Source organism: Ranitomeya variabilis, chromosome 4, assembly GCF_051348905.1.
Source record: "Ranitomeya variabilis isolate aRanVar5 chromosome 4, aRanVar5.hap1, whole genome shotgun sequence".
Lineage (NCBI taxonomy): Eukaryota > Metazoa > Chordata > Amphibia > Anura > Dendrobatidae > Ranitomeya > Ranitomeya variabilis.
The window spans coordinates 311,437,419-311,449,988 of NC_135235.1; the positions used below are offsets into that span (position 1 = coordinate 311,437,419).

Consider the following 12,570-nt stretch of genomic DNA (forward strand, 5'->3'; position numbering starts at 1 on the left):
TTGGAAGAGATTTCTTTTTAAAAGCTTTAGCTGTTTGTTTTTGTGTGTGTAAATCTTGGGAGTTTTGGCTAATATAGAATGGTGCATTAATAGTTTATGGAGGGGGGATCATGTGTAAGTCTGGGGTTTCTCAAGCTGTGTAATGTGTCCCCCCAGGGGGATTTTAGCCAGACTCAAGGGGCTACTTCAGTCTGATAAATTTTTACTCAGAATAGCAGTTTACTCTATTAAGCCAAGAATAGACGTTTCACTACAAAAAGAAAACATTTAAGAATCATTTCCGGATGTTCCTTCATACAGAACTTACGGTATATTTACAAACACTGAAATACATTGTATGGTCACTTAGGCATATTATCGGGTAGATGATCAAATGTGACAAAAAACTAACAAATGATAAAATATCGCATGTAAAGCAACAGCTAATCCAAATGTATACTAAATGGGAGACATTTTACGTCCACTCTGCAGACCCTTCGATCTCATTCGCACAGAATGACAACTATCGGAAGGGGCTTTATTGACGCACAACCACCCAAAAGATGAGGTTTTTTCCCAACACGTTTCCTTATTAGCTGATATTATCATATTCTTTAACTTAAAAGAAAAACAATCAAAAAACTGTCTACAACTGACTTGAATTAGGCATAGGATTTGCTTTTTTCCCCCCAAACCCAACGTTTTTGTAAAAGGAACATCATAGACTGATTGTTTTATATGTTTCGAGCAATAATCTACCAGCTTTGTGTTCTATATAACAATCTAAGCTCATATTCTATTTTTTTATCTTCTTCTTGTGCCTTTTTTTTTAGATTCAGATATTCATAGGAAATGGAAGTCAACACTAACAAATAACTAATGACGGGATGTTTTTTGTAAAATAATAAGACGATTCTGACTGCAGCCTAAATGCTTCCGTGGAAACATTCAGCACTTTGCAGCGATTCTCGTGCGTTCTATTAATGTAAGTTGTCATTAGCAAACCGGGCTTGCTACATTTATAGATTTTCGAGTCATAAGGAGCCACAAAAAGCATATATGACCTATTCGGATGGGGGTCAAATCATTTGACTCTTCCCTTTCTTCAGTGGTGGGATATGATTAATGTGTATATAAGATATCATAGAAAAAAAATGTGCAAAATATGTTTATAATCCACCATATATATATTAACAAATAGCAAACCCTAGTTATTTTTATCTATTTTTAATATATATTTTCATGACCTATAACTATGTAAAATAATATGACGATGCGGTCACTATGCAACTTTTGCTACCAGATTAATTGCCTATACGGTTTACTCTGATCAAGTGTGCAGAAATCTAAATTAAATAGAAAGAGGAGAGAAATTTTCTATTTCATTCGATTAACCCTTTGCATAACATTTTGCAAACGTTTCTTAAAAAAAGCAAAAAAAACAAAACAAGAAAAATATTCCGCAAAGGAATAACGTAACGATTTATTAAGCACGGTAACTGCACCGGTAATAGTGTGCCATTGACTTTAAGAGCATGCTTTATAAATAGAAATTGATCATATAACACAAAATGCTTATTTAATATACGCCTGCAACAAAAAAAACTGCAAAAAATATGGGCCAATCTATAAAAAAAAATATACGAATATATTTCCAAGCTAAATAAAGTTCAGTGTTAAGTTTCTCTCTTTTTTTTTTCGTATTAAAGAAAGGGATTATTACACTATATTTCACAAGCATGTTATTTATGGAGTGTATGACATGGGCTAGATGGCGGTGTCCACTAGGGGGCACTCTCTACTCACGCATTCTCCCTAGATCCACGCTAAAAGGCTATACACGGGCAGAGGCTTCCACTTTCTAGCACGCTCATTTTTAACCATAGCTATTCAACGCAACTTTGTTTTGTTTTTTTTTTGTTTTTTTTTAACAAATCTTGTGACATAGACAAAAATAACTCGCGGACAAGAAAATAAAGACCAAAATTAATAATAAAAAAAATAAAAAAATATTCAAAAATAATTATATTAGACTGAAAAGGTGGACTGAGGAAAAGCAACGTGGAAACTGTTTGGAAAGTCAACTTTTCTCAAGTTCAAGCCGGGAAAATAAGAGAAGACAGAAAAGGCAATAAAATGTTGAAAAGTGACAGAACAAACATAAAATACATATCTAACCTTTTTCCTTTGTGTAAGGTGCACCAGTTCAGAGACCTGACTAGTGTCAAGGGCTTTCCAGTCAGCTATTATTGCAGAGTCTGTTGAGTTCGTTGCAAACACCATCCTTCATGCCTTAGTGACACACACAAGGCGCAGTGTGTGTGTGTCTGTAAATGTATGTGTGTGTGTATGTGTGTATGTGTGTGTGTGTGGATGCCAGGCCTGAAGATAGTCCCTGAACTATCCTACCCTTTTGCATCATCACTTTATCTCTCCGAGGTGGGGTTTCATTGCAGATTATCCTACTCTCTCAATGGTCTGAGATCCAAGGCTCAGACACTCCCCCTAATCTCATCTCTCCAGAGACCCTGCCTACACTATGTCTGTATCAGAGGCTACAACAAGCTGAAAATCAACAGAGGAAAGAGGGTTTTTTTTTTTCCCTTCCTTTCAAACACAATCCAAGTTTTCAAACTGTTGATACATTTTTGCAGTCTTCTGCAAACGTGACAAGAAACTGCACCGTGGCGTCAGCACCTAAGCCCGCACATAAAGTTGATCACATTTTTTTTTTTTTAATATTCAGAAATTTGATCTAATGGATTTATAAAAGCACATTCTAAAAATTATATAAAAATAAATAAAAAATGAAACCCCATACATTAATAAAAGTTGTATAATATTAAACATAAATAGATATATGGTTTGTAGGATTTAAAGATGCTTGCATTCAGATGGTGTCAATGCAATAAATGACTTATCAGAGGGTAACTAAAAATATATTATATTGTCCATTATTTTTTTGCTTCTCATAATTGCATAGAAAAATATCAGGAAAATCTATATTTCAAATATATTGTACACTGTGCTATCTTTTTTTATAGACATCATATATAAAGTGATTTATACTTGAGCTGCATCTATAAATAAGGAATATTACACAATTCTGACATTGTTAAATTCACAATAATGCTAGTTTTTAAAGGGTTTTAATGCAATCTGATCTTTTATGTAAAATGTGCATATGACATAACGTGCTTATTCTTAATTTTAGAGAAAAAAATTAGTATATATATATATATATATATATATATATATATATATATATATATATATGCAATATTCTATAAAACGTGACTATATATATATTATATATATATGCAATATTCTATAAAACGTGACTATATATATATATATATATATATATATATATATATATATATATATATACTCCTCTGTAAGGCATTATGCACATGTAGCGGAATTGTCGCGTTTTTGTTGCGTTTTTTTTTCCACGCAGTTTTGTCACACAACCTGAAGGGTTTCCTAGTTCTGGCAAAGTGAATGAGATTGCTATAGTCTCGTGCACACGTTGCTGATTTTTGGCCTGCAGATTTACATTTGCAGTATGTCAATTCTTTCAGCGTTTTGAGTGGGAAAAAAAACCTACATAAAAAAACGCATGTAAATAATAAGTACAAAAATGCGGTAAAAACTCACGGATTATACGCTGCTTTTTTCCTGCCAAGAGATGCAGATATGGTGCAGAAACTTCTACACCAAATACTTAACGCGTGCACATAGACTAATTATTATAGACTAATTAGTATTATCTTTTTTTTTTTTTTTTTAATTAAGTTTTGGAGTTTATGATTACTTACTTTTGGCTTCTAAACTTACAGCTACAGCTATTCATGCTATATAAAGTGTATAAATATATATATATATATCTATATATGTATAGCTGTAGATATATACGTATAAATATATATATATATATATATATATATATATATATATATATATACGTATCTCTCTATTATCTATCTATCTATTATTTATCCATCTCCTATCTATTATCTATCTATTATCATCTATCTATCTATCTATCTAGTATCTATATATATATATATATATATATATATTATATATATATACACATACACACACTATAGCTCTCTTCTGATTGCCCCCCCAGTAAAATCTAATCATTTGTACCTTTCATTTAGTCCCATGAAAGCCTAAATGGTTTGTACATAAGAAAACACAACAGAATAAATATTGAAAAGATAGGTTTGGTTAATATCATTTCATGGTTTCTATGAGTAAAGGAAGTAAAGCGCATTATTTTATTGGCGTAATATAACTTCATTCAATTCAGTGTGATGATAAAGAGATTGGAAAGGGTCTCCTGTTATCTAAGGATTTCCCGTTTCACCTGTCATCTGTACAAACAACGCAAAGGGCTCTAAACGTTAATTGATTATTTAGTTCTGAAAATGTCCCATATGTTTGCTCAAGCACTTTGCAGCAGAATCAGTTTTTTTTTGTAACCCAGTACAGAAAGGCTAATGCCTAGCTGTGTTCCACTCATGTAGATTATGACTTCTTGCGTGAAACAATAAAATCACCTCTGCGTAGAAGCCCCACGCTTAGACACTGTGATGGTAAAAAAAAAAAAAAAAAATTGGAGTGGGAGGGGAGCACTGAGCATGTTGCACCTTATGGCAAAGAAAAAATAAAATCTCATCATCTACTTTGTTTTAGCAATGATGCGGTGTCAATATTATTTGTTGTAAAAGTAAATAAATAGAACTCTGCTAAAACACTTCTATAGAAATGCATAATAATAAGTATAGCACCCTCTAGGTGTGCATGCAAACACTATACAGAATCAAATAAAGTAGCTTTGTTTGCCTAAAACAAAAATAAATAAAACCATAGACAAACAACAATTACACACCATATTTTTCGTTATTCCGGGGGAATCACAGATAACAGAGTCCTGAAAACATGACACAATGGACAATTTATTCAATTTTAATTTTTTTTTTGTTACTATCACATATTTGTTCTGAAGGAGGTGTTACTTTATTATCACGATCATTATCAATTATTACAGGAAAACCTTTGTAATAAAAAAGTGAAATAACCATGGAAGAAGTAGGTGAGAGGAATCAGAACTGAAGTTGTTGAATTGTTTTTTGTTTTACCTAGAAAGCCATCCTAGGTTCTGATTGAAATACCTTTGTGTTATTTAGTGGGATTATTTATATCATTATGTTATAAATGATTTATACTCTTACATTTTCATTTATGATATTTTTTTTCCAATTGAATATTTTAAATGTTAATTATTAAAATAAATAAATAAATTAGGAGCCCATGTCCGTGTCTTTTTTTTTTTTAAATTCTGCAGGCGTCCAGATAGAATTCGCCCCACAAGCTGACCATGGATATTGAATTGCTCTTAACAAAAGCCTCACTTCCTGTCAGCCCACGTTGCGACAGGTCCAGACATCTGGGCACAAGACTGGCCCGTTCCTCCATCCTAGCTCTGAACAGAGAGAGGAAGAGGTGGAGGCTGCTCCCAGGGTCCTGATGTACTTTCCTTTGTCTTAATCACTAGGAACAAGAATGTATATTTTCTTCAGGGCCGGTGGAGAAAGCTGGTGCTTGACGGTTTAACAATCACTTGCATTGTGTTTTTCTAGCAATACAAGTGTAGGTTATTTGTATTGTCTGCTTGGCCAAACGAGCCATTGTGGAGAAATGACTTCACAGGAGCGATTGTAAATATGATTATGATCTTGGCGCTCGCATTATCAACTTTTATATTTACTGCTCCATGATGTCACTTTGGTTCCTGTGACTTCCATATTAACTATTTTGTGGCAGCATGAATCTAGATCATAAACGTGTGATTTTACCTGGGATGTTCCTCTTGCTATCTGAAGGTTATAGATGTATGGAGTAAGACCGGCATTAAACTGAGCCATTGTCTAAATGTTAAAAAAAGCAAATAAATAGGTGGAGTTAAAAGGAACCTGTCATCTGATTCATACTGGCCAAACTCAGGGCAGCATGAATCAGAGCCTGCATGAACGATTGCCACCAGGTACAGTTTCCTATGAAACATTCTAGAGTTTCAGAAAAAACATACTTTAAAAGATAGGGAGAGAGACGCAACTAGTCCGGTGTCACCCCGGGCCTACTTCTCCCCTCTCCAGGTGATTGACAGGTTTGTCCCTATGTACCCTCATGGGATAGACCTGTTAATCAACTAGAGTGGCGAGGGAAGGAGCCACCTGGTGGTGAAGTCGGACTAACCTCATCTCCAGCTATGGTCCCTGGCTCGATGTTTAAACTATGTTTTCTCTGAAATACAAATATTTCAGAGAAAAACATACCTGGCAGCATTCGTGCATCCAGGCTCTGATTCATGCTGACGTGTTTCGCATCATGTATAAAAAGACAGGTTCCCTTTAACAAAATATTCAATTAGAAATTGTAATTTTTTTTGTCTAGGCCAACAATTAATTGTCCTTTTGTATAGGTTGCTAAAACAATTTCTAGTGTATAAATACCAAGTGAAAGGTGCTCCCATGCAAGTGAATATGACAAATAAAAATAATATAAAAAAAAAAATAGATTTAAAAACAACGCGGTTCGGCTATATCCAGCCTTCCCCAGGTGTCCTCAATTGGTACCTAAGGAAGGCTGGATACAGCCGATGCATGTTTTGTTTTTAAATAAATTATTTCTAGTATTCTGATCTGTCACTTTCGCTACCACAGGAGCACCTTCCACCTAGTATCTCCACCCTAATTACGCGCTTCCAGAACTCCCTTGGAGGCATTTCCAACAGCACACCAATTTGCTGTCTTGTCTGCAAATTGTCTCTTCAGAAAGGACTAGAACTCTAGTGCCATCTTTAGGAAGTAGTAATCCTAAAAGTCAATATCAACTCTCCAAAAAGCCTTGTCACATGACTTAGGGGTTAAAAGCCAAAAGCAAAATCTAGATTTGCAGGTACTGTGTTTCGGGGCACTGCCCCTCATTAGTGCAAAGTTTAAGATGTTGTTTGGCTGGGTGAGAGGCGTCTGACTGGGATCAAAGGGGTAACGTTTCTCTTTATGGAGAATGACATGTCAAGCCTGACATGCCGAGGTGAGGAGACATTTAAGCAATGCTCCTCTGGGAAATATGCAAACTTTCTCTTGAGAGAGGAAGAGAACTAGAACTCTGGAGCCACCTATAGGAAGTTTCAATCCTAAAAGGCAATATCGACCCTCCAACGAGCCACCAAAACACAGTGTATGCAAATTGAGATTTTGGTTTTGGCTTTGATCCCAAGTTATGTGACAAGGCTCGTTGGAAAGTCGATATTGACCTTTAGGCCGGCCTCACACTAGCGAGTTTTACGGACATGAGCGCATAAACTACGTCCGTAAAATACGCATTACACACGGCCCAATGAATCTCTATGGCCCAGCTTCTATCTGCCGTATATTACGCATCCGTAATATACGGTCTTGTACGGCCGTAGCAAATCGCAGCATGCTGCGTTTGTCACCGTATTGCGCAAAAAAATCGCCAATGAAAGTCTATGGGGGCGAGAAAAATACGGATTCCACACGGACCAGCAGTGTGACTTGCGAGAAATACGCAGCGGTGTTAGTGAAAAGCCGGTAATTCAATTGCCGGCTTTTCATTTCTCCTTCACAAACCCGACATGATATGAGACATGGTTTACATACAGTAAACTATTTCATATCCCTTATTTTTTGCATATTCCACACTACTAATGTTAGTAGTGTGTATATGCAAAATTTGGGCGCTGTAGCTTGTAAAATAAAGGGTTACATGGCGGAAAAAATTGGGGTGGGCTCCCGCGCAAATTTTCTCCGCCAGAGTGGTAAAGCCAGTGACGGAGGGCAGATATTAATAGCCAGGAGAGGGTCCATGGTTATTGCCCCCCCCCCCTGGCTACAAACATCTGCCCCCAGCCACCCCAGAAAAGGCACAGCTGGAAGATGCGCCTATTCTGGCACTTGGCCACTCTCTTCCCACTCCCGTGTAGCGGTGGGATATGGGGTAATGAAGGGTTATTGTCACCTTGCTATTGTAAGGTGACATTAAGCCAGATTAATAATGGAGAGGCATCAATTATGACACCTATCCATTATTAATCCAATTGTATGAAAGGGTTAAAAAAACACACATTATTAAAAAGTATTTTAATGAAATAAACAGGTTGTTTTAATATTTTATTGCTCTCTCAATCCACCTGAAGACCCTCGCTCTGAAAAATAATAAACCAACAATATACATACCTTCCGATGATCTGTCACGTCCCACGAAGTAAATCCATCGGAAGGGGTTAAATCATTTTACAGCCAGGAGCTGTGCTAATGCACTCGCTCATGCCTGTAAACCCCGGGTACTGAAAGGAAAGCTGGGTGATCTGTAGTTACCTTGAGTTGCGGTGATGCGCCCTCTGCTGGATGTCCTCATGAACTGGAGCCTTGGAAAAGTTCCCACGCTCGAGTTCATATGAGGACATCCAGCAGGGGGCGCATCACCGCAACTCAAGGTAACTACAGATCACCCAGCTTTCCTTTCAGTACCCGGGGTTTACAGGCACGAGCGAGTGCTTTAGCACAGCTCCTGCCTGTAAAATGATTTAACCCCTTCAGATGGATTTACATCGTGGGACATAACGACGGAAGGTATGGAATATTGTTGTTTGTTTTTTTAACTTTGTTTCAGGACGATGGTCTTCAGATGGATTAAGAGTCTAATAAAATATTACAACAACGTGTGTCTTTATTTTATTAAAATATTTTGTGATCATGTGTGTGTGTTTTATTAACCATTTAGTACTATTGGATTAATAATGTAATAATGAATAGGTGTCATAATTGACGCCTCTCCATTATTAATCTGGCTTAATGTCACCTTACAATAGCAAGGTGACATTAACCCTTCATTACCCCATATCCCACCGCTACATGGGAGTGGGAAGAGAGTGGCCAAGTGCCAGAATAGGCGCATCTTCCAGATGTGCCTTTTCTGGGGTGGCTGGGGGCAGATGTTTGTAGCCAGGGGGACCAATAACTATGGACCCTCTCCTGGCTATTAATATCTGCCCTCAGTCACTGGCTTTACCACTCTGGCGGAGAAAATTGCGCGGGAGCCCACGCCAATTTTTTCAGCGATTTAACCCTTTATTTTACAAGCTACAGCGCCCAAATTTTGCACATACACACTACTAACATTAGTAGTGTGGAATATGCAAAAAAAAAAGGGATATGAGATGGTTTACTGTATGTAATCATGTCTCATATCATGTCGGGTTTGGGAAGGAGAAATAAAAAGCCGGCAATTGAATTACCGGCTTTTCACATATATCGCGCTGAATTAAATATAAATGCAGAATATATATATGTGTCTCAATGACATATATATATATATATATATATATATATATATATATATATATATATATATATATATATATACACTGTATATATGTTTTAACGAACATTTGAGCACATAAATCCATTAGATGTCGGTTTTGCAAGCCTGCGAGAAAATATTGCAGTACGGATGCCATACGGATTACATACAGAGGATGCCATGCGCAAAATACGCTGACACACCCTGCCTACGGATGACATACGGATCACTATTTTGGGGACTTTTCTGCATATTACGGCCGTAAAAAAAAGGACCGTATTTACATACGCTGAGTGTGAGGCCGGCCTTAGGATTGCTACTTCCTATAGGTGGCGCTAGAGTTCTAGTCCTCTTCCTGTCTTGTCTGCTCATTGGAAAAGTGAAATTTCCTCTTTCCATAAAGTGAGTAAAACCCCTGGTATCAAATGTTTGTCATGACAGCAAATTATTGGTGGGGGTGCAGAAATGTAATAGATGCATTTTATATTTTATACTACATTGCCATGGCAAAATTATACATGTGCAAAATGTAAAAAGGAATTTAAAATAAAGTAATAATTGGGCACATAGGAGTAACAGGAAGTTCTTGGACCTCAGTGCAAGATGTCTTAAAACCCCATAACCTCCTTACCAAACACCCCCCCCCCCAAAAAAAAAAAAACCCACTGCTTATTTTGTACCTTTAATAATGAAATCTTAGTTATCACCTTTTGCATTTTAGGATAAAATTGTTTCAAATTGTCTTTTTGCCCAATTTAAACACTGGAGTCACAAACAAATATCACTGCTCTATACTAATCAGTGAAGAAGCTTGAAATGAGCTGGACATGAAGAAAATGGAGTCTGACATTCGTTAAAGGACACTAATCATCTGAACATTACTACCTATTGTTTAAATCAGGTGTTTGTGTTCAATGTACTTTGTATTTTTTGGCAATATTGTTTTTTCCATATCACAATTTGTATTAAAAATAAAAGATCTTGCAATTTTCACACTGGCCACTGGGGATTTTTGAGACTCTAACTTCCTGTTGTTTCAGGAAGTGCACACGTACATTAGCCACAGTGACAGACCCTATTATTTGTACTGAAGTGGGGGAGGTCATCTGTGACATTACCTGTTGTGATTGGTGGATTTTGTGCTATCAGTATATAGAGGTGTTACCTGTCATTGTAATCCTGCCTCTGATGATAAGGAGTTTGCTGAAAACTTTTCCTAAAATAACAGGAAGTGCGAGTCTAAAAAAGTTGTTGAGGCCAGTATGAAAAGTGCAAAAGTACTAATTTTGTTTTTAATAGAGACAGTGAAATGAAAAACATTGCCATTTAAAAAAAATACAAGTGACACAAAAACCTGATTTAAACAATAGGTAATTTTCATTTTCCGATGCTAGCTTCCCTTTAATATAAGCCATGGTCAGGTTAGCTAATTGTGCTCATTATATCAATGAGCTTAATTTAAGATTACAAATAATGTACCTCTATATGTCTCTAAGAGCGATATCTGATTGGTAGTAATAAATAGTACTTTGCACAAATATTTGGCCTTCTGTTAATAAAGCAATGACTTTATATTAGATAAGTCACATTAAGAGACAACTTATATGCTGAAGAGAAAAATCTTTTCACGCAGCAAGTGAAAACAAACCAAAAACACCTAAAACATCACACATACGGCTCAAGATTACATCTGGGCACAGTGTGAAGATCATATAGTAAAAGTGAAAGTATGGGATACCGACAAGTGGTTGCAAGGGCGAGTGGGTGCTGTTTTGGTAAAACTGAGGTCATACAATGTATGTACCTTGAACTGTGGGAACCTTCCTCTTGTGCATGACTTCCTGACATGTCTTGTAAAGTTTCATCTACTTTAAATTGTCTCAGTTGGAGACTAAAAATATAGCAAGAGGTCACCTACTTTATCTATAAAAGAGATTCTTTACTGTAAGAGCAGGGAGACACAAGATGATTTGAGGACTCCTTGAAGGATTGTAACAACTCTCCACCCGTCAACATGATCCGGCCACTCAACATGGTTCAAACTCTATTGTACATTTACATAGAGCACTACATTTCCTTACTAGTGATTAGTGAGCACTAAAATGCTCGAGTTCTTGGTACTCGATTCAAGCAGGTCGGACGCTCAGCTCAACTCGAGCAATGAGTATAATGGTAGTCAAGGAGTAACTTGAGCATTTTTCTAGAAGACCCTAACAGGAAGGCTGAGGATGCATGAAAATCACTGAAATGGATGGAAACAGTGCTGAAATGGAATTGGAACAGCATGGAGGAGATAACTGGGCGCACCTTTGACTCCCAGGTGCCTGCTGGGAACTACGGTAACTAGATAAATAATTTAAAAAAATTACATGGGGTCCCATAGACTCCATAAGTAGTGCTACAGAATCGGTGGACGTTGTCGGAACGCCACGGACTACGTTGGAGCTGCGGGGTTAATAAATTGGTGAACAAGGGACTGTCTCTTGTCTTTATTTAATTCTTTTTAATTCTCTCTTTTTATGTCTTTTAGGTTGCCATTTGTAGTCTACGTCGGAATCCTTAAACTATTTTGGACAAGCATGTTTTTTTTTTCTTTTTACTAATAAATTGGTGAACCAGGGCATTTTTTTTAAAAAATAAAATATCTCTCTCTGTATTTTTTTTCCCTTTTAAACTACTGGGTTAGTAATGGCAGTGTCTGATACTAACCACTGGGCTTCATATCAGCTGACACTACACAGATGACATTAACCCCCCAAAATATTAGCGTGATTGCCTATGCACAAGTACAATCAGGAAGAGCTAGTCAAAGTGCCAGAATTAGCGCATCTAATGTGATGTGCCAATTCTGGGCTGACTGTGGGCTGGAATATTTAGGCTCGGAAGGGGCCTATGTCAATGGTTCTTCCAAGCCTGACAATATCAGCCCCCAGCTGTCTGCTTTACCTTGGCTGGTTACAAAAAAATAGGGGGGACCCAGATAATTATTTAAAATTAATTATTTATTTAATATGTTTGAAAAAGGTTAAAAACACCCTTTAGTGCCACATGAAAGGCACTAAAGGGTGCAACTTTATAATACTTAAGCGTAGAAGACATTAATCTAAGCTCTCCCTCTTAGATCAATTCTCCCTGAACTGCTTCCAGAGGAGAGATTGCTGAGCATCTTGTCACTGGGTCTCCTATAAG

At 36.8% G+C, this 12,570-nt stretch overlaps 1 protein-coding gene across 9 annotated transcripts in view; it reads right to left on the reverse strand.

Moving 5' to 3' along the window:
• PRDM16 (PR/SET domain 16) overlaps window positions 1-12,570 on the reverse strand; it is an 868,945-nt gene that overhangs the window by 64,375 nt on the left and 792,000 nt on the right. For 2 of the 9 annotated variants that reach the window (XM_077250430.1, XM_077250429.1), the window contains exon 1: window positions 2,158-2,397. The exons of the other annotated variants lie outside the window; for them this stretch is intronic. In XM_077250430.1, coding sequence (XP_077106545.1) covers window positions 2,158-2,262 — 105 coding nt within the window. In that variant the 5' untranslated portion in view covers window positions 2,263-2,397. Of the gene's footprint in view, window positions 1-2,157; window positions 2,398-12,570 lie in introns of those variants that run through there. 9 annotated transcript variants of the gene reach the window in all.